At 44.2% G+C, this 22,988-nt stretch overlaps 1 protein-coding gene and 2 long non-coding RNA genes across 9 annotated transcripts in view; 1 reads left to right on the plus strand and 2 right to left on the minus strand.

Moving 5' to 3' along the window:
- Nucleotides 1–22,988, minus strand: part of LOC308571476 — a 379,389-nt gene that overhangs the window by 77,086 nt on the left and 279,315 nt on the right. The window lies entirely within an intron of this gene.
- The window catches only part of ZNF385C (zinc finger protein 385C), a 168,442-nt gene that overhangs the window by 50,230 nt on the left and 95,224 nt on the right, over nucleotides 1–22,988 (plus strand). For 6 of the 7 annotated variants that reach the window (XM_081166472.1, XM_081166474.1, XM_081166473.1 and 3 more), the window contains one exon: nucleotides 10,211–10,465. In XM_081166472.1, the coding sequence (XP_081022598.1) occupies nucleotides 10,213–10,465 (253 nt within the window). In that variant the 5' untranslated portion in view covers nucleotides 10,211–10,212. Of the gene's footprint in view, nucleotides 1–9,266; nucleotides 9,928–10,210; nucleotides 10,466–22,988 lie in introns of those variants that run through there. The other variant, XM_081166475.1, reaches the window with a different exon arrangement.
- On the minus strand, nucleotides 6,855–19,456 carry LOC308571405. The gene is made up of 3 exons (XR_014001392.1): nucleotides 19,262–19,456; nucleotides 13,524–13,681; nucleotides 6,855–7,057 (listed from the first exon to the last, which is right to left on the minus strand). It is a non-coding gene; the product is annotated as an uncharacterized lncRNA (long non-coding RNA).

Here is a 22,988-nt window from a genome sequence, read left to right on the forward strand (position 1 = left end):
GTGTACACCAGTAGTTTCCAACCCCATTTTTGGTTGAAGAACCCTGCAATGTGTTGTTGCATCCAGCAGAAACCCACCCCCTCTCTTTGCCTCTAAAGTTGTTTTTTTTTTTAAAAAAACACAGCTAAAACTGGTAATATGTAATTTATTTAAAAATATAAGATTGTAAAATTCAGTGGACACTCTCCCACCTTGCCTAGCAAATCCTAAGAGAACTCTGGTTGAAAAATATAAGTGTGCATGCACAGGTACTTTTGCTTCTCATCAAACAGACATTGCTGGTTTAAAGTGCCAGGGGAAAAAAGAAACATATTCCATTCAATGGAGATGAAAGTGAAATGAGCGTCTACTCAGCAATCAGTCTTCAGCTCTTTGGGAAAAAAGAACATGTCTTCTATCTAGAAAACTTCATGCTGATGTGCACATTTATATACAGTTTTGGGCACAGTGATCTTAAGATGTTCAAGGCAAAATGTTTGCAAAATATAGACATAGTCTATTTATATACTGCATTTCCCACAGATTTGTGCTGAAAGTAGTTTACAAAAAAAAAAAAAAAGCTTAAATACAGTAATGCATGCATGGCCGCTGACTTGCGATGTCTCTCAAACAGGATTATCATTAGCCACATTTGTGAAGGATGGATCTGTCAGTGGGAATTAGATATGAGAGTAATAGGAAAACTCGTGCAGCTGGCTGAAGAGCTTTTTGCTGAAGTGTGGTGTGCTTCACAAGCGGAACCTATGCAGTCAGAAGTAAGTGCCACTGACTGCTTATGACGGCTTGCAGTGACGCTGATCCTAATAAATTGGGTATTATTCTATGCACTTCTGGTTCCTCCCTTCCTGTGTGTACATGCACAGCTGCTGACATTTTGGGGCTCTCCTTCAGGGCATGGCTATGGGAGCTGTCACAACTTCCTCTTGCACTTCAAAATTTACCACTACACCACTGTATCTGGCTGGCTAATGTTGGAAACAGATTCCCAGGCTTGGAATGAGATCCTTTAGGATTAACTATGAGAATTATTGGGACGTGGGAGGCGCTGTGGGTTAAACCACAGAGCCTAGGACTTGCCGGTCAGAAGGTCGACGGTTCGAATCCCCGCGACGGGGTGAGCTCCCGTTGCTCGGTCATTGCTCCTGCCAACCTAGCAGTTCGAAAGCACGTCAAAGTGCAAGTAGATAAATAGATACAGCTCCGGCGGGAAGGTAAATAGCGTTTCCGTGCGCTGCTCTGGTTTGCCAGAAGCGGCTTAGTCATGCTGGCCACATGACCCAGAAGCTGTACGCCAGCTCCCTCGGCCAATAAAGCGAGATGAGTGCCGCAACCCCAGAGTCGGTCATGACTGGACCTAATGGTCAGGGGTCCCTTTACCTTTATGAGAATTATTACATTTCTAGAAATACAAGCCAAATCGCATAAGGAAAGCTTGCAGGACAAACAAGGAGCCAAGCTAGATAGGACACTGGAGATCTGAGACTGAAGATCTCATGGCGAGGAAATTGCACCGAAAAAGTGTGGGATGTACTCACGATTAACGGAAAGATGTGTAAACACTCAGCAAGCAAATCGGGATCAACGCTCATGGTCACATAACCACCTTGTAAACAAATTGGAATGAATGCTCAGGGAGGAAAAATGAGACACAGTCTGACTTTCTGCAAGCAAAATAAGCTGAATAAACAGGTCATCTGCGGGAGTCCTTAAACCACAGAGAGGCAGATGTAAACACTGGAAGCCTGTTCTGCTTTGCATCACTGAAGACTTAGAACTTACTGTTGGGGGCGGAGAAGCTGCAAGTCTCAGGTTGCTGATTTTTGTGTGTGCCAAAGACCAGTATCTACATGGGAAGGTGCAATTGCATAATATTTTCAATAATATTTAGGGAGAAGGCTGAATGAATTGGCCTTTGCTCTTCCCCTCCCACCTGGTAAATAAAACCTTATAGGCATACACTAAATGGTTAAGGAGTTGTCCAAGGTTCTAAAAATACAGCCTCCTTGGGCTACCAAGAATTACTCTCCATAACTTTCCCCTTAAAAGTGTGTGTTGGTGTCCCCGAGAGAGTCTCCCCTCCCTTATCTACTTGTGGCCTGTCTATAAACCAGACCCGTTTCAGATTTATTTGTGCCATTCTGAATTCTCGCTAGCATTTGTCACTGCCATGCACCTGCTCCACCTTTTCCGCTTTATCCCCCCCCCTTTTGCGGCATTGTGTTTTATGGCATTATTAAGATTTAAAATAGAAAAAAGACCCCGGGTTATGGACTGTATTACGAGAGCTATAAAACTGACCTCAGGGGATTATAAATGAGGTGGCGAGCCTCTCTTCCTGACAGCTTGCTTACTGTTTTCAGATTTACTGTCAACCCAACGTGGTTTGGGAGTTGTAATTCCTACAACTGGCCTGTTGTTCAATGGGAGTGTGTGTTTAAAGTTAGTTGTAGCTAGAGAGCAAGAAAGGAGTGAATTATCCACTGTAGCAGAGAGCTTGGAAGGAAGAAACCAATTCTGATTGTGCAGATAAAATATAACTGAATAGCGTTCTACAGGATATGTTGCTAGTGTGTGAAAACAGTCCAGATCCAAGGATCCTCAGGTATGTACCTCCAGATGGTGGAAATGTCAGGCGCCATCTTGGCTCCCAGGCATCTATCTTCACTTGGTCGCAAGTGGCCGATAACAAAGTGCAAAATGCGCCTGGCGAAGTTCGAACACTGCATCTATCCCCCACCCTAGTTTATACAGTGGTACCTCAGGTTACATATGCTTCAGGTTACATAACGCTTCAGGTTACAGACTCCGCTAACCCAGAAATAGTACCTTAGGTTAAGAACTTTGCTTCAGGATGAAAACAGAAATTGTGCTCCGGCGGCGGGGCAGCAGCGGGAGGCCGCATTAGCTAAAGTGGTGCTTCAGGTTAAGAACAGTTTCAGGTTAAGAATGGACCTCCGGAACGAATTAAGTACTTAACCTGAGGTACTACTGTAATGAAAAGACATATATCATATGTATCATATATCAGGCATGCAGCTCATTAATATTGTTTCATATATTTCAGGGCTTCCATTCTAGTGCTGAACAAACTTACAGGGCTAAGCCTTATTGTAGTGTAACACAAAAACTCTGTACTGTAGAGTGTTTCTGTCCAGTCTTCCAGTTAACCAGCCATGCCACTTACAGGACACTCCATTCCAGTCCTCCTCCCACCCAATTTTCCATCCTTTATCAATAGTCTGTCAGCTTTCCCTGCCCAGTGAGCACACTCGATCCTCATTCATCTGCTTCAGGGGTTCTCCCCCTTAGGATATTATTTTCTAAAGATTTTTTGGACTTCTCCAAGTCCATACTCATCTCTTCCCCATTCCCAAAATTGTATTTTATAGGATTTTTTAAATTGCACAGCAAAAAACCCCCACAAAACCTACTCTGGGGTAATTTGACCTGTAATGCAAATATTGTAGCAAAGAAAAGTTAAGGAGAACCTAAGGTTGGCTTTGTGGTCCACACTCACCTCTGAACTTCAGAAATGGAGTGAAAAAGTATTGGCTGTGCAAAATGAGATGCTGGATATAATCTCCCTTGAACTTTAAGCTCTTACACTGAAACTTGGTGCGCATGTTCATGACACAATTCTGCATTCAAAGTTTGATGGCTGGCCTGATCTGTGGGACTGTTTTTAAGGGAGTGGCAGGAAATATATATTCATTGCAGGCCCGTGTAAACTGTTCATCTTGAAGAAATGACAAGGCTTCCCAATTGGAAAGTCAGATAGAAAAGAACCCAGTCAAACAGCAAACCAGGAAATATAATTTTGTGCGCATGTTGTTGAGGGGGTATAACAGCGGATAGCTCAACCTTATTATGAAGTGATGCCTCTTCAACTATGTGATTTACCTGCCTGTTAGGCTGGGGAAATGGGAGACAAATACCCAAGCATGTTCAGATGCTTGGGTAAAAGGGAGCAGTGTTTTCCAGAGGCTTAGCACTTGGCAAAGTCACATAAAAGTGCAGAGTGAATATTGCAGGCTTGGGTATCATGTTGCATTTTGTTTGTGTTGGGGTGAGAAATGGCTCTCTGCGCTTACACTTTTTCCTGCGGTGGTCCAAGCAGCCCTTGCTTGGAAGTAGGGGTGCTTGAAAAGGTATTAATGCAAAGTGCTTTTTTGAGTTGTCCCGGAGTGTGACTTCTGACCTTCTTTTATTTCAAAGAGATTTAGACATCTGTCAAGGATCTCTTGCCATCCATCATCCACATCCAGTGTCCCTTTTCCTCCTTCTCTCTCTCTCTCTCTCTCTCTCTCTCTCTCTCTCTCTCTCTCTCTCTCTCTCTCCAACCCCTCCCCCTCACATTGCTGCTTGTTCTGACAGCTGCTGCTGGAATATCTTCCTTTTTTATTTTAAAACCCGGGCCACTTAAGGTCTTGTTAGGGGACAGAAGTTTGTCTGCTTTAGCTGAGGATTTAAAAAGAAGAAAGAAACTTGCCTAATGCATCTTGGCTGCCATAGGCTCTTGCTTGGGAATGCAGTGAAGCAGTCGTAAAGGGTGCGGCTGTAAGCGAGCCATGTGCAGAGTGATTTGCCCTAACCACTAAGCAGCCGCAATAGCTATCTACACAGATGGGTGTAGCTTATTTTCATAGAATCATAAAGATCATAGAGTTGGAAGGAATCTTGAAAATAACCCCCTACGATGCAGGAATATCCAGCTGCCCCTTACAGGGATCAAACCTGCAACCTTGCCATTACCAGCACTACACTCTAACCAACTGAACTATCTGACTTGGTCATAGCGTAGCTTCCAAGAAGCCTTGAGTCTCACTATTGGACCTCTAGAGCTGCTTGCTGTGACCTCACAGTTAAATTGCATTTCTTGTTCCTTTGTTTATCTTTCCATGGCTACATAGGCAAGGCTGAATTTGCCCTGCTGTGTATTCTGTGTACTTCACAAATTCCCGAATTAGAGGCTGACACTGGAAATATGGTCCAGGGCTGAGCCCCGCTTGAGGTTCAATCTCAAATTATACATGACATTAATCGCATGCCATTGTTCTCTGACATATTATTTTCATATCTCAAGAAGCAGGCACAGGTATCATTTCCCCATCTCAGGGGGAGGAGTCTGTTCAGAGGAGAAAAATGGACAGAGAGAAAAGGGCCAAGATGTACTGGTCATCGGCTGGAGACTGCAGTATGGGCAGTTGCTTTAGAAAATGACATACAGTCGTACCTTGGATCCCAAACGCCTTGCAAGTCGAACGTTTTGGCTCCCAAATGCCGCAAACCAAGAAGTGAGTGTTCCGGTTTGCGAACGTTCTTTGGAACCCAAACTTCCAATGCAACTTCCGCAGCTTCTGATTGGCTGCAGGAGCTTCCTGCAGCCAATCGGAAGCCGCACATTGGTTTCTGAACGTTTTGGAAGTCGAATGGACTTCTGGAACGGATTCCGTTTGACTTCTGAGGTACCACTGTATGTGTATGTGTGTATGGTTAGTATTATATACAGTTTAAGGACATACAGTTGTGTGTGTATGTATGTGTGTATGGTTAATATTATATACAGTTTAAATCTAAGACACAGAGATGGTACTTCTAAAATTGCACAAGCCTTGAGAAGCTCTCCTCCTAAACCCATTGGCAAGGCTCAATTTGTGGGCAAATCTCTTCCAGTCAGTTGTCCTACAGAAAAAGTTTGTTGGAATGAGTGGCTGTGTACACACAATACATTTAAAGCATATTTCATGCCCCCCCCCCCCATCCTCGGATCTGTAGTTTGTTAAAGGTGCAGGAAATTATAACTCTGTGGGGGATAAACTACAGTTCCCAGGATTCTTTTGGGGAGGACGTGTGCTTTAAATCATAGTATGTATGCACACAGCGCCTGGTTTTCCTTCAGAGTATTATGCTAGGCACATACAAGGCAATGTAGCTCCAGTGAATGACTAATACCATGGTAATTATCACACCTAGAGTTCTCGTTATTAATTCTGTTCATCTGTTTGGGGAGAATGGCAGATTGCTGAATTGCAGTGCCTAATATTCCAGGAGGGACAAAGGGGCACCGGAGAGATTAAGTGAATGAGATGAGCACATCCACAATATTTAATGGTTATTTAAAACTCTGTAACTGGAGCTGTGATGGTGGGCCAAGCTAATTTGAGTGGCCCTGTATCCTTTTTTTAGAGAGCAGTGGCCTTTTGAAAGTATTTTGTCCAGATAACTTTCCAATTTTAATTTCTGCCAATATTAAAAATAACCTGGTCACCTGTGGGAAAGCAGTTCATGAAATATAGCCACCGGAAACTCAGTAGCACACCATAGCACATCTGGGTCAGAGGTCGTGTGAGACTTTGGCAGGGTGCAAGAGCTTGCTGGTGTACCTTGAGTCTTGGAGCCCGTATACAGATTTAACCTGCCCAGCGCAGTTTTAACCAGTGCTGAATCTATTCCTATATTACTTTCCCCACAAATTTCACTAGTGTCATAAAGTCTCATAGACATCGATCATGCTATTTGCTTGCTTTAAACTCCTGCGCCATCTCATCTCAGAGATCTCAGAAACATCACTGCCGCATCCTCTTCATATAATTGTATTATTATTAATGATTCAGTTTTATACATTTCAATAATTATACAATCATTTTAACATTTTGAAACTCGACTTCCTACCCCCTCTTTCTGCTGTTCCTTAATTATTATTTTTTATATTTTCTGCATATTCCGAATTAACTTAATTTACTCATTTATTCATCTACTTTAAATATATACTCTTATAAAACTGCAGGTTATTGCAATAATCCTGCCAATGCTCTTATCTGTTTACAATTGGTTTGTAAATATTCAATAAGCCATTTCCATTATTTTATAAAAAGTTTGTTATCTTGATTTCTTATTCTTTGATTCCTTATTCTTCCAGTAAGTTTTGCCATTTCATATTCCATAAGTTTTTGTATCCATTCTTCTTTCGCTGGGACTTCTTCTTTCCATTTTTGGGCAAGTAACATTCTTGCCGCTGTAGTGAATAAATTTCTATACAGTTGGGGTAGTTCTGCCCCTATAATTCCCAAAAGGAAGGCTTCTAGGTTTTTTTACAAACATTATTTTAAACATATTTTTCAGTTCATTATATATCATTTCCCAGTAAGCTTTAACCTTACTACAAGACTACCACATATGATAAAAAGAACCTTATTCTCTTTACATTTCCAACACTTCATATAATTGTAGAATTGTAGAGTTGGAAGTGACCTGAGGGTCATCTAGGCCAAACCCATGCAATGCATGTATAACAGAAGGCCATCCAACCTCTGCTTAAAAACCTTCAATGAAGGAGAGTCCACTACCTTCCACTGTCAAACAGCTCTTACAGCCAGAAAGTTCTTCCTGATGTTTAGTCAGAATCCCCTTTCTTGTAATTGAAGCCAGTGGTTCGGATCCTACCCTGCGGAGCAGGAGAACACAAGCTTGCTTCCTCTTCCATGTGACAGCCCTTAAGATATTTGAAGGTGGCTATCATATCTCCTCTCAGTCTCCTCTTATCCAGGCTAAACATTCCCAACTCCCTCAACTGTTCCTCATAAGGCTTGGTTTCCAGGCCCTTCATCATCTTGGTTGTCCTCCTCTGCACATGTTCCAGGCTGTCAGCATCCCACATGATGTTCTGCTGCGCACCTGCTCTCAGCTTGTGGCACCCCATGGTGCGGATGTTATAGGACATTCTGTGAGAAGGTCGTGGATCAGCATTCCTATTTTGGGGCAGTCTGCATGCTCCCAGGGTGTGAGGTTCAGCTGGAGTTGTCGTATTTGTGGGAGTCTGCACTCCGTGATCCCAGCAATACGCGTAAATAACATTTAAAAGACGTCTCTCTCAAAGAATCCTGGGAACTGTGGTTTAGGTGTGCTGGCAATTGCAACTCTGTGCCTAGGATTCTTTGATGGGAGGGCATTGCTTTAAATCATGGGTAGGCAAACTTAAGGCCCAATCGCCTTCTAAATCCAGCCTGCGGATGGTCCAGGAATCAGTGTGTTTTTACATGAGTAGAATGTGTGCTTTTATTTAAAATGCATCTCTGGGTTATTTGTGGGGCCTGCCTGATGTTTTTACATGAGTAGAAGGTGTGCTTTTATTTAAAATGCATCTCTGAGTTATTTGTGGGGCATAGGAATCCATTCATATTTTCCCCCCAAAATATAGTCTGGCCCCCCACAAGGTAGGAGGGACAGTGGACCGGCCCCCTGCTGAAAAAGTTTGCTGACCCCTCTGTATGGTGTGTAGGCAGATCTTCAGTAATGGGCATGGGAGGTACAGGATTTTTGTTGGGGGGAGGGGCAAAATGTTGTTAAGCTTTTTTTGGGAGATCTTCAAAAAAAAGTTGAGTCTCCCTGAGCTGCAAAAAGGTAAAGGACCCCTGGACAGTTAAGTCCAGTCAAAGGCGACGATGAGGTTGCGGCGTTCATCTTACTTTCAGGCTGAGGTAGCCGGCGTTTGTCCACAGACAGCTTTCCGGGTCATGTAGCCAGCATCCCACCCTCTAATTCCAAACTGGTTTCAGTAACCAGATGCTGTGTGGCAGAGTGGCACTATTGAATTCTGCTTTCCAACAAAATTCCACTAAGCAAAATCATCCGGTTCCACCCAGTTGTTAATTTGTTCAGTGTTAGTCCTGGGCTTCCTGCCGTATAATGTATGGGACAGACTTTAGTTTGAAGAGGAATCAGCGGAAAGATCAGTATTATTTTTAAATATTTATTGTTTATTACAGGGGTTCCCAAACTGGTTTGTGGGCCACCAGTGGCCCTCAAGCTTCATTCAGCTGGTCCATGGCCTACATGTGGATTTGTGTTTGAAGACAGGAGATGGCACATCCATCGCAATAACTGTTGATTGTATTTTTATTTCTTCTTTTATTTATTGTATTTTATTGTCTTATGGGATGCAAATTTTAATACAATGAATACAATATATAAGAAATAAATGAAGCAATAAAAATGTGATTAAAGCTCATACAGCATCTAGCACAGAACATTAGAATTGCTACAACAGGCTGAAAAATAGTTACACGGTCTGCAAATAGCCTTAGCGGTTTTCAGGTGGGGGGGTAGTTTGGAAACCACTTAAATCTTATATTTGTTCCTCACTTTCTATGTCTCAAAGGGAACTTACAGAATATTTTACAATGTAAAGTATGAAATACCACCAAATAAATATGAAAGAAAAGATAAAAATATGAAAACTGTTTAACAACAAGAATAAAATGGGCGAGTCCTATGATCATTCCTGCCTTCTATGTTCAGTCATGATCCATTGAAGGCACAATACAAAGAATACTTAGCGTTTATATGGTACATTTAAAGGCTTTTTAAGGCTGTTTGCATAATTGTAGTACTTCTTAGAGCACTCTTGTAAGGTGGGCAACTTCTGTCTTCGTGTTTCAAATGGGAGGGGCAGTGGTGGGATTAGAACCGGTGCTCTGGTCCTGTTTGTTACCATTATGCTTCACTGGCTCTCAACATGAAACTTCCTGTGCGTTTCAGGGTGTTTCAGCCGCATTCCTTTGCTGATTTGCTATTCCTCTAGGCAAGCGTGAACTCCCTTCTGGAGATAATCTCGCCTTGCAATTGTTTTGTATTGTCACATACTGTGGAATGAAAGAGGAGTAACTTTCTCTTTCCTCGTGCATTGCTAAAACCTCTGAATTGCCCTTTGAACACATCCAGGAACCCAAAGCGAGTCTGTTTCAAACTCACTTAACCCTGGAATGACACTGTGTAAATTCGTGCTTTAGACAACATTTGGAGTTGCCAAGGAACGGGTCGTTGCAAAGTTAGATGGCCTGATGTCTCCAGTGTTTTCCCCTCCAGAGAGAAATAGACCTGTAAAGGCTGCCTCGAAGTTCCACCATGTAGCAAAGAGGGAGCGCTAAAGTCGAGACCAGTGAAATAAAGATGCTGTAATGCTTGCAGTTCTGCCTAGCAGTGATTTCAGCTGAATTAAGCTGTATTGTAGGCAAAAGCAAAGGCAGTTAACTCCATCTAGAGGATGTTTCTATGTACTGCTTGTTGGTTTTGTAGCTAGATCACCAGCGCAGATGGATGGGGAAGACTGAAGCTGTTGTGGTGACTTTTGCTCCCCAAATCCACTGAGTGTGTCTCATCAGGCAGATTCCAGTACCTATTTTAATTCTTTTTCTCCTTCCCGTCCCCGCAGGGATGAAGCGGCCCCTGAGCCCACCCCACTCCCCAGGGAGGAGCAGCATCTTTGGGACCCTCACAGAGAGCTCTGGTATAGGGTGCGCACCAGAGCAGCGCACAAAAAGGGAAAAGAAGCACCCGTCGTTCACACTCTGTGAGGTGTGCAATATCCAGCTCAATTCAGCAGTACAGGCCCAGATCCACTACAATGGCAAGTCTCACCAGAAGCGCCTCAAGCAGCTCAACAAAGGCAAAGTGCTGCCACGCCAAGGTAAGGCACCCCCCTTGGGACGCAGGTGGCGCTGTGGTCTTAACCACTGAGCCTCTCGGGCTTGCCGATGGGAAGGTCAGCGGTTCGATTCCCCGTGACGGAGTGAGCTCCCGTTGCTCTTTCCCAGCTCCTGCCAACCTATCAGTTTGAAAGCAGGCCAGTGCAAGTAGATAAATAGGTACCACTGTGGTGGGAAGGTAAATGGCGTTTCCGTGTGCTCTGGCACTCATCACGGTCTTCCGTGCGCCAGAAGCGGTTTAGCCATGCTGGCCACATGATGCGGAAAGCTGTCTGTGGACAAACGCCGGCTCCCTCGGCCTGAAAGTGAGATGAGCGCTGCAACCCCATAGTTGCGTTTGACTGGACTTAACCATCCAGGGGTCCTTTACCTTTTTACCTTTACCTAAGGCACACACCACCACCACCCCCGGTCTATACACGCATACTCCGGGAAGTGTGATAGAGTCTGAACTGTGATTGTCATTGAAAACACTGCCACAACCGCAGTATTTCCTTAAGGGCAACCCCTGTGAGGGGCAACCCCTGTGAGGGGCAATCTGTATGATAACAGGTGTCTCCCTCGACCCATATGACAGTAGTTATCACCCTCTGCTGCCCAAATATCTCTCATTGTCTTGGTGCGCATTAGGCAGGACCAGCCTGGGGTAGGCCTCAAAAAGGCGTCTCTCCCTGCCAAGGAAAAAGGGGTCAGGGAAGATCTATATCAGGAACAAGGGAGCAGGGAAAGAAAGATCGACATCAGGATCTCCTGCCCTGGGTGGACCCTGCCGCCTGAGGTGGTCGCTTCGCCTTGCCTCATGGATGGGCCGGCACTACCCTTATTCCTGGAACACCCTCCCAGAATACCAATGTGGTACCATTTCCTTTTCATTTCCCATCTCAAAAGTCACCTTTTCCACTGGCTTAACCCATTATGTTCTCATCCTCTGCCTGAAACTGAGGACCCTTCTGCTAATTTGGGGTAAGTTCCAGTAACATACCTGCAAATTCGGGTTGCAAAATTATAGCTGATTTGGGAGGTCTTGTGAAACAAACTTGCTTTCCCCACAGGTCAGACTTTTCATAGTAAGAAAAGCAAAGAGAAAATGCCCTGGTGTGGGATAACACTTGATTTTAGCGTGACGGTCAGCTAACCTCCCCGCAAATATATTGGAACGTTAATTAAATACCCTAAGAAATTAGGATTAATGCTCAATAAACAGGCCATTTGGAAGTACCCCCAAAGTGGATTTATATTATTTCCCCTCTTTGCACTCACCTCAGTCTGCCTCCCGTCCCTCTTTTACTTCCTCATGCAAAAATTTAGATTGTTTGCGGCTCGGGACAGGAACCTGTCTTTTTGTTAAGTCATTAGTAGATTAATCAGTGATGAAAATGGCAAATCTTTTTGAGCCTACTTTGGCTTTCAAGGATCATTAGGAGAAACATAATTTTAAAATGATGGCCTTTCTTTCTCATTTGTCATTTTTGTTCATTAAATTTTAAATTATCTCACACTTTGTATTAACTTTGATATCTTAGGAGGGCACCTGTTTTGAAATATTGGTAATATTGCAAACTGTATTTGAATGTGACAGATAAATTGGTTAAAGGGCTGATGACTTGTCAACTTTTTAAAAAAATCAATTCAACTGCCCTGAATATGGGATATATATGACTGTCCAATTTAAAGAAATAAGTATAGAACGAGTGTGCTAAGAGATGATGTTAATGTCTTCTGTAAACCAAATACTGCCTAATCTAACTGTGTGGCTTCCACATCCTTCTCCCACGAAAATTTCCACCTTCCTTTCCTTTTTGTTGCAATCCATAGTTACTGTTGTGCCTTCATCTTTATTTTTATTTTTTGGTAAACATAGCTTAACTCAGACTTCAGTTTGCAAGCTATTTCTAGTCATGACTAGAAATGACATTGGTTCATAAATAATGCTAACTATGATTGGCCTGGGAAAATGAACAAGAAGAATAGAAGGCTCCTGAGCAAGGGAAGAGTGCTTGCTAGCCGGTGGACTGCTCCTGATCTAATCATAGTTAGAAAGTCAGGCAGCCTTGCATCTGCAGTGAGCCTAAGGAAATGCCACGTAGAAAGCAAAAGAAGATTGTTTTGAAATCAAATGTATATTCTAACCAGTGTAGGTTTTACATTTAAATTGCACACATGGGAAACACAAAAGCTGTCTTAAGAATTGCTTGTGATGATGGAGTGCTGGGTTTTGGTTTCTCTCCGTTGCATACAATCTATGGTTCACTTTAGTCCTAGTCATCCTAAGGCTGCTGCAAATCCCATTGGACTTACTTCTGAGTAGACACGTGGAGTGAACTGTGCATTGTGCCCCTTTGAATGGAACGTGGAGCCAGTTCACGGAGAAATCAAATTATAAAGAGAAAGAGGAAAAAGCAGGGGCCAGAAACATGCTCCAAATGCTGTTGTGCGATCACTACCGCATCCCCACCCTTGTTTGGTTTCTGATGTTTAAAAATGTCGCCACCAGCCGCATTGCTACTCATCTTTGCCAACTTCTCTGAGCATGAATTTAGAAAAGGCAAAGCTGAGCTTGGGGGTAGCGTGCTTGCTTGCTTTTGCTTGGCTGGCATCTTTTTCAGCAGGGGCGTCAAAAGCAGCTCATAAAAATGCTATACATTCTGCTGTGAGTTGGAGGGAATGAATACGATTTGCTGTTTATTCACCTCGGTAACTTGTAAGCAGTGAGTATCACCAGGCTGCTTTCAGCTTGGGGTGGGAGGAATTTAGTAAGTGGCTCAGTGTTGCTTCTTTTGAGTAGATCCCAGTTGGAGCTTATAGGACTGCTGTTGCAGTCGACTCGGTGCCGGTCCCATTTCATTCACTGCTGTACCTGAGCACTCCTTAAATTTCATATGTTTGCATATTCCCTGCCATCTTTCCCCCTTCCTTAAATAATCCTCACTTTCTTTCTATTTCAAAAAGCAACAACCCCATATTTAGATTTATGTTCACCCGTTACAGAATTTCAACCCAAAACATCTTAAATCATTCATATTCAGTTACAGTCCTTACTATATTCTTCCTTTTACATACAGGGCTAGCATCAGAGGTAGGCACCACTGGGTACCTGCTGAGGCCCACATCTCTGCAGGGCGACTCCTGTTCACACACATCCCGGCCTCCAGGCTCCGCTGCTTTTCCTATGTGCTCTTCACTGGCCCTCTTTGTACCTGCAATAAGTAGCAAGAATGGAGAGGCAGAGCATTATCCTTCACTTCCCCTGCTCTCTCTTCCACTGGGCAGCTGAATGGGCAATGGGGACATTAGATGCTGTGGGATAAACCACAGAGCCTAGGACTTGCCGATCAGAAGGTCAGCGGTTCGAATCCCCGTGGCGGGGTGAGCTCCCATTGCTCGGTCCCTGCTCTTGCCAACCTAGCAGTTCGAAAGCATGTCAAAGTGCAAGTAGATAAATATGTACCGCTCCGGCGGGAAGGTAAACGGCGTTTCCGTGTGCTGCTCTGGTTCACTAGAAGCGGCTTAGTCATGCTGGCCACATGACCTGGAAGCTGTCTGCGGACAAACGCCGGCTCCCTCGGCCTATAGAGCAAGATGAGCGTGCAACCCCAGAGTCGGTCACGACTGGACCTAATGGTCAGGGGTCCCTTTACCTTTTTACTCAAAGAGGTGGTCCCATTGAGGGCCTCTTTCCCAACAGCCCTCTAGAACCTGGAGCTGGCACTGTTTATATTAATAAATAAATGGCCTCTCTATTTATTTAGCTCACCGTGAACATTCCATGTGTTCCTTAACCATTCATTCATTTAATCTAATTCATTGCTCCTAGAACTGAATTTTATTAGTGTGCCAAACGATAGATTTTAACACCTTTTCCTCCTTTCTTCCCTGTTCTTCATCCAGTGATTTAGTAGATTTAATGTCCAACCCATCACTTTTGACTTGTCAACCCATCACTTTTGGCACATCTACTTTTTCCCCAATATAGAGCTCAATGAACCCCATTTTCTTAACCCTGGGCATTTTGTAAGGGTATTCCAATCAGAACTTAGAGTCTTTCGGCCCAGAATTAGTTGAACCTACCTACCCTTTGTCTGAAAAGTTCGGAAACTTCAACTGGTGCTGAATTCAGTGCCCAGATTGCTCACTGGGACAATACGGTTTGCGCATATAATGCCAATCCTGGCCCGAGTGCGCTGGCTGCTAATTAATTTCTGGGCCCAATTCAAATTGCTGGTTTTGACCTATAAAGCTTTAAACTGCTCAGGACTGCAATACCTCAAGGACCGTTTCTCCTCATATGAACTGACTTGAACCTTTCAATCATCATCCGAGGCCCTTCCTCATGCCTCCTCTGTGAGAGGTCTGGAAGGTGGCAACACGAGAGCAGGGCCTTTTCTGCAGTGGCTTCCTGCCTGTGGGATGCTCTCCAAAGGGAGAGTCATATCTTTAAGCACCAGACAAAACATTCCTCTTCTCCTAGGCCTTTGGCTAATCAAACAATCCACGGCCTTTTAAACGGGGGGGGGGGGGTATTGTTTGTTACTATGGTATGTATGTTTGTCATTTTGATGTTTGATTGATTGAAGGGTGGTATAGAATAACAAACAACAACAGTTCCCCATCTCAGCTCTCTGGACTGGCAGCCTCTGGCATGATCTGCCTCAGGCATAGGTAGCCTTTGTGTGGGATGTGAAACACAAGAGCAGTCAAATACAACATTCCTAGAGTGAACATGTTTACACATGGAGAGGGATGTTTGTCCAGCCAGCGAGTAAAACTTCCTGTTTCCTTCTGGGCTGGGACAGACTTCCTCTACATGTGACTAGAGGTAGGTGTGGCCTCACCTGTGCAGGTAATGACAAAAGCAAAGGGCAGGGCAGCCATCTCTCTCTCTTTCACCACATGCATTGAAGAAGCAACATCTACTGAGTGAAAGATGCACTCTTGGCTCCCAGCCAAGAGAGGACAAAGGGACTGTCTTCTTAAGAGATAGATTCCAAATGTATATTACTTCATTAAGCTTAAGTCTGCCTTCTGGGATCTGATTGTGAACAGAATGTGAGTAAACTCTTTTTATACTTTTATAAAAGACTGTGTCGTCTCTTTTATTTTATGAGGGAATAAGGAAAAGTTACCAGAATAGTTATTATAGAGGCTTTAGCGAGCCTGAGCAAATGCTGCCATTGCAAACTTAAAATAAAGGGGAATGTAATACTCTGCTGAAATTGGGGAACTTGTTAACACAAGTTGGATAAGGATATAATCAGACAATATATCCTCTCCTACATCCCTGAACATTCCCACACTTTGGCCCTCCAGATGTTTTGGCCTACAACTCCCATGATCCCTAGCTAACAGGACCAGTGGTCAGGGATGATGGGAATTGTAGTCCAAAAAATCTGGAGGGCTGAAGGTTGCCTATGCCTGACCTACCTGTACCTGGACTGCAGCATAACATGGGAATCAGTTGCAGTAGAGAAGCTGCATTGTTGGAAGCATGCCTTGCAGTTTCCCACAGTTTTCCAGTATCCGGGTGAATTCTGGAGGGGGCAGCAGAGCCATTCACAGCACAGCCAGACTTGCTCACCAGCATCTCTGCTTTAAGCACTTTGATATGGCTGCTACTAAAGGGATCACAGGAGCTCTTTTTTCCCCCAGGGTATCTGAGGCTAGTTGCAGAACTTGTGGGTTGTGCATAGCTCGCTTTCTCCCCCCATTTCTAACTCAGGATTTGGTGGAAGGGGCGGTTGAGGGGAAAAGCTTATTCTTTATAGCAATACTTCTCAGGCTACTTTCTCTACACCATAGTGCTGATAGAATGGGTTATTGCCACATTATGTGGCAGCAGAAATTTAGACTGAATGGGAAGAAAGGCTCTCATTTTTTGTAAAGGAAGACATAGTGCCTGAAGCTACTTCTATTTTGGGGGATGCTTCCATGCTTGCCTTTTAGTCTGTAGTTACCATCTTCCTCACACTTTAGGGAGAATTCATTAAACATAATTAGAAACCCATTGTGTTCCAGGTTTTCCTTCCTGGTTGCAGCACCAGCCTGGCCAGTGCAGATTAGAAATAGAGTTGTTTCGTGATTATTGTGTCTTTAATTAGAAGATTCCTTCTCTAGATGGAATAATTTCTGCTGCCTCTAATTGCTTCCTGTTTAGCACAGCCCACCTAAACTAATTACTGTTTGCCACGTAATTAGTCAATTTATGTTCTCTGCAGGGAATGGATTTTAATTACTGAGTTGTTGTTTTTCGTTTATTTTCTTTTGCTGTTTTCCTTGTTGTTTTCCATTTATTTTATTTTGTTGCTAAATCAGGCCAATTTTTTATATAAAAAAGGAACCCAATAACAAAAATCTTTCTGCTCCCAGGGAACAGGAACTGGCTATTTACAGGGCGATTAAAGGACACTTGATCAGTAATACTAGTCTGCACTGATTAGAAAACAGCAAAAACAGAAGTCACAAGGAGAAAGTTTCTAATTAAAGTTATAGGGGATCTTTGCTGTATAGAACTTGTTTACATTAGGGCAGTATCCATGAGGATTAAAGTTTTCAGATAATATAAAAATTCCCTCTCTTTCTGATGTTTAGGCACCTGCAAATCGCACTATGAAATTGGGCCAGTCCAATTTCTGATCCAGCCTGATTATGGATTATAGTTCTTTAATTCATAAATGGTCTTTCTGTGACTTGTTGATACAGGTGTTGCTGAGGTGCAAGGTGCCAGAATTTCAGCTTGCGTTCATGATTTTTGTCATTTCCCTCCCCTTTGCTCCTCAGTCTGCCCTCCTCAATCCGTGGCCCCAAAAAGTCAACAAACATCCACAGCCACCTCAGCTTGAGCTCCCCAATCAGCCTTGCCTTGGGCCCTGTCAGTTTGCATCTGATCACGTCCGCAGTGTAACATTTGGGGGGCAGGAAGGACGTTCTCCTTAGGGCTTGTCTACACTGCCGTCTATTGCAGCGATGCTTTGCAAGGCCTGAACAGCCTTTATTTTGCATTTGACCATCTGCTTTTTTAAAAAAAGCTGGTGCTTAATTCATCAGACCCGTTATTTATTCAGAAGCGGGTTATCTCTAGGTAACTCTTGCGTACCTCTCCTAGGTTAAATGAGATGCTATGGAAATCATACAGCCACAACTGAAAGCAGCAGCCCTGCAACTCCTCACGACCTCTGAATTCAGTCCCCACAAAGTGTGGCAAACCAAAATATGACACCATCGCATTGCAGGCTCCCTTGCCTCCTCAGCGCTTTATTGACTGTCACTTGTGAAAGCAGGGAATGTCACATTTTTAGTAAATGCTGGGTGGGGGGTGAGAGAGGAGGAGGAGCCATGGGGCTGCCACTCTTGGTTAGTCACATGATTTCTGTAATGCCTACTTTCAATGCAAGCCAGACGTCATTATAGGGACATGCCGCTTCCACTAAGCTGCATCCCTGACCTGCATCACCCAGTAACATCTATTAAGAGACAGTGCCTAATGCGATGTGATATTGTGCTCAGAGCTTTCCCTGCCCTTGCTCAGCTTCATTGGCTGGTGCTGGCAGGGGTCAGGGGAGCTCTGAGTGAGACGGTGTCATGTCGCACATGCATCTTTGGCTAGACGTTACTGGGGGGGGGGGTGAGAGTTGGCAGCAGCTCTGTGTCCCCAGTTCTATGTGCTTTTGCCAGAGTGTGGCTAGGATTGCAGCTTGCTTGACTCAGCTTAGTCCTTCCAAGGACTAAATGCCATTTCCCCACTTGGTTTGGCATCCTTATCTATACCATGGGTAGGCAAACTTAGGCCCGGGGGCTGGATCTGGCCCAATCGCCTTCTCAATCCGGCCCACGGACGGTCCGGGAATCAGTGTGTTTTTACATGAGTAGAATGTGTGCTTTTATTTAAAATGCATCTCTGGGTTATTTGTGGGGCATAGGAATTTGTTCATTTCCCCCCCAAAATATAGTCCGGCCCCCCACAAGGTCTGAGGGACAGTGGACTGGCCCCCTGCTGAAAAAGTTTGCTGACCCCTGACAGGTAAGTCACAACTTACGTGTATTTAATTTGCGCACATTCAGTTATATGTGCTTGGCAATTAAATAATGAAAAAAAATTGAAAGCTGGGGACTTTGGCAATCCCATCCGCCATTGAACTCCATGTTTTTTGATCATGCACAATTTTTTTAGGTGTGATCCTTGGAAGGTTAGCTCCCCCATAATTTGAGAGTTGCCTGTATTCCTTTCCCTTTTTAAATTTTCCTTGTTTGGGGATAGTGTCCCTTCTGTGGTAGCCAAAGTCTGAAACAGAACTAAGGGAAAGATCTGAACGTGCCAAATAATTCCATTTTCCTTAACTTCGGAGGAGGAAAGCAATTCTTGCATTGGCTTTGCTCTGCTTAGCCCTCTCCCCCCTGCTCACTCTCCTCCTCCTCCTCTGCACCAAAATAAGAGCAGGAAATTATCAGCACATGATTTTGAAAATTATTTGCTGATTTCCTGCTCTTATTTTAGTGCGGGGGGAGGAGCGGTGGCAAGCAATTTCGTTTTGCATTGTGGCAGAGGGAGAGTTTTGGCACAAACAGCAAAGGGTACAGCTGGGCTGCAAGGGAGGCTGGGGGGGCTCATTTGCCTGTGATGGTTGAGCACATCCGTGATGATAATGCCAGCTGACAGGTTCAGCTAGATAAAGGGGGGTTTTTTCGGGGGGGGGGAGTGCAAAAAATGGGACTATGGCAGTTTTTTTGTGTGAGCAGAGCTATGGATTGGAGATGGTCAAACAAAAGCCATTGGTGAAAGTTACCTTTTCCTCCAAGGTGGGCTACTGTTGTTCCAGGCAACAGGATAGCTCTGAAAGCGTGTTGGGAAATGCTCTGGTGGCGGCAGGAATAAATGACGATGTCTTCTTTAAAAAAAAGCCTCATAGCAAGCCAAGGCTAGTTCAGACTATGTTACTGCCCTAGGCAAAAAAATATTGTTATCTGCTCCCTTCCTGCCCCCCAACCTTTGCTGGCGTTTCTTATATACGTATGGCGTGGTGGGAGGGGAAGATAGAGAATTCTGATGAAAACCAAGGTGAGCAGAAACTCCCATTTCTAAATCAGCTTCCGAAATCAAGGCAGCTAGCTGGCCTCTCTTTTTATTTATTTTGGGTGTTTTGAGCTTTGGACCTTTTCATAGTGAAACAGTCATTGCTCACGAGACTGTATTTGGTTCGATCAGAAAGTTCGAAATCCAAATCTGGGGGTATGTCAAATGTTTGCCCTTGAACTTCCCCTCAAATCTCCCAGTTCTTTCCTCTCAACCCCCCCCCCCATTAACTGAGCCATTGCATCAGTGTCACACACACCCCACCCCTCCATATCATCCCTGTTTGAGTCATCCCAGCCAATCAGAAATCACGTAGGCATCAGAGCACCAAACCACTGATGGCAAACAAAGTTGTAGTGCTGCCTGATCCTGCTGCCAAGGGAGGGAGGCCAGTACTCTCTGTCTTGCAACGCTGTGCTACAACAACTTTTTAAGCTGCAGCTTGGCACCATAAAACAGAACCCGTGCGACTGGTTGCCTCAGTGTTTGGGATATGTGTGCTCTTCCAGGGCAACTGGCCTCATGAACATTCTCACTCTCCTTCGGAGGGATCCATGGAAAAATGGCCAAAAAGAGATCCCTCTTCATCTCAGTCATCAGAAGCCTGAAAGCATGCCTGGCGTAAAGCATGCCTTACATTTAAAGCACGCCCTGCCCCCAATAGTCCTGGGAGCTGTAGTTTGTTAAGGGTGCTGGGAATTGTAGCTCGGCAGAGGGTAGACTGTGGTTCCCAGGATTTGGGGGCACGCGGGGGGGGGGGAATGTGCTTTAAACATATGGTATGTGTGTAGCCAACGTCTGTAATCCTTTTCAACATGCATGAATCTTTCCTTTTTCGACATATTTGTTGCTGTTGTTCAGGCATCCCCAAATTTGGCCCGCCAAATGTTTTGGGACTACAGTTCCCATCATCCCTGACCACTGGTCCTGTTAACTAGGGATGATGAGAGTTGTAGTCCCAAAACAGCTGGAGGGCTGAGTTTGGGGATACCTGCTGTCGTTACTGCTGCTGCTGCTCTTGCTGTTCTGGTTGTTTGCATATAGCGCCCCAATGCGACTATATCCTTAAAAATAAACTAAAATGCAATGCCCTTGGTGCCAAAGCTATCTATGGGGATCAGTACAACAGTATGAGATTAAAATCCTATCAAGAACAGCACACAAGTTCCCATCCCTTCTAGAAGAGAAAACAACACCTCTTCTTTCCAGGGGTCCCCAGATATCAGTTGGGCTTACTAGTCAAGCGCCTGTTTGTCCTTGTGGCCATTCAAGGTAAAGGAAGGGGCTTCTCTTGTTTGTTCCAGAGTTTAGAGCAGGTAAGAAAGATAATAGAATCATAGAATTGTAGAGTCGGAGGGACCCCAGGGGTCATCTAGTCCAACCCCCTGCAATATGCAGCTGTCCCGTATAGGGTTTGAACCTGCAACCTTAGTGTTTTCAGCACCATGCTCTAACACGATGAGCTACTCTTGCTTTTTCTTTCTTATTCCTTTTTGTTTGGGAGTAGATCTATATACCCAAAAACAATTTTCCTGACTGCTGCTTCCCCCAATGTTTAGAGGATCAAAAGTGAGAATTGTGTAGTGCCCAAAGCATTAGGAGAAAAAAATGAATATTTAGTTCTGTTCGCCAACTTTGAACTTTTTGTTTTCCTTTTTCATCATTGGTAGCAGTCGTCTAATTTCCAGGATGATAAATAAAACATGAGGTGAAATACATTAAGTAAGTTAAATATGCATTAAGGGTCTGGATGTAAAGGAGTTTAACTCAGCTACATAAACCAACAGCGAATTATAGCCTGGTCCACTTTTAGAACCAGGCATTGATGCTCATCCCATACAAGCTGCCAAACAGATGACTGACTGTCCAGTGACATTTTTGCAGATTATTCATTGGGGCTGCATTTAATTCCTCTCAGCTTTTCATTGATTCAGTATCCTGATACCAATTAAGTTCGAAGGTAGCGAGACACATCCTGACACTGGTTTATCCAACCTGGTACACTCCAGCCAGACTCTTGCTTTTTTCTAACCTTCTACCAGCTGCTGCACAAGTTAGAGCAGAGTTTTCCAAACATTTCACATTGGTGACACACTTTTTAGACATGCATCATTTCGTGACACGGTGATTCAATTTTACTAGCAAGCTGGAGGTTGAACTAACCCCTTTCCAGTACCAGGAGGAGTGCGGGGAGCATTCGCACAACACACTTGCACACTGCAGCTGACACACTAACGTCTCGTGACACACAGTTTGGAAAGGTCTGAGTTTGAGGAAGCTCTAGCTTCCTCCCAAGCCCACTGTCTCTCCAGATTTTTCTTGTCCTGTTTAATAACCACCGCTTCTGCCCCTTCGCTTATCAAAGAACTTGAGGATGAGGAAGAGTCTTGTCCAGTTTGCATGGAGGTGCAGCGAAGTTTAGAAACTGCAGGTGCTTCTTCTACTCTTTCTTGTTGTTGTTGTTGTTTAGTCGTTTAGTCGTGTCTGACTCTTCGTGTCTGACTCTTTGTGACCCCGTGGACCAGACCACGCCAGGCACTCCTGTCTTCCACAGCCTCCCACAGTTTGGTCAGGCTCATGTTCGTAGCCTCGAGAACACTGTCCAACCATCTCGTCCTCTGTCGTCCCCTTCTCCTTGTGCCCTCCATCTTTCCCAGCATCAGGGTCTTTTCCAGGGAGTCTTCTCTTCTCATGAGGTGGCCAAAGTATTGGAGCCTCAGCTTCAGGATCTATCCTTCTAGTGAGCACTCAGGGCTGATTTCCTTCAGAATGGATACGTTTGATCTTCTTGCAGTCCATGGGACTCTCAAGAGTCTCCTCCAGCACTATAATTCAAAAGCATCAGTTCTTCGGCGATCAGCCTTCTTTATGGTCCAGCTCTCACTTCCATACATCACTACTGGGAAAACCATGGCTTTAACTATATGGACCTTTGTTGGCTGTTTCTTAATCTTTTGCAAATCTCTGCACAGAACAAGACACTGCCTGTTTGGAGTTGCTTCTTCTCTTTTCTAAACTGCAGTGCAAAGAGGGGCTGCCGCTGGGGCTTCTTCTTGCCAGAGGGTTCTCTGTGGCATGATGGCAAGTGGAATTGTGGGCATCTGTTTCTCCCCCTTCCCTGGAGGGAAAAGATATCCAGTGGGCCGCAAACAATATTATACCATTTCAGTATGTTATAAATGCTTCTGTATGTGAAGGTATAATTACTGTTGTTGTTTTTAATTTCAATGTATGAAACAATTGGTAATTTAAAGCAGTAACAAAAATCAACAAAAATTAAATTAAGACAAAAATGAAACCAACCTATTGCAGTACAGTGGTACCTCGGGTTAAGTACTTAATTCGTTCCGGAGGTCCGTTCTTAACCTGAAAATGTTCTTAACCTGAAGCACCACTTTAGCTAATGGGGCCTCCTGCTGCTGCTGCCGCGCCGCCGGAGC

Source organism: Podarcis bocagei (genome assembly GCF_964188305.1).
Source record: "Podarcis bocagei genome assembly, chromosome: 13".
Taxonomy (NCBI): Eukaryota; Metazoa; Chordata; class Lepidosauria; order Squamata; family Lacertidae; genus Podarcis; species Podarcis bocagei.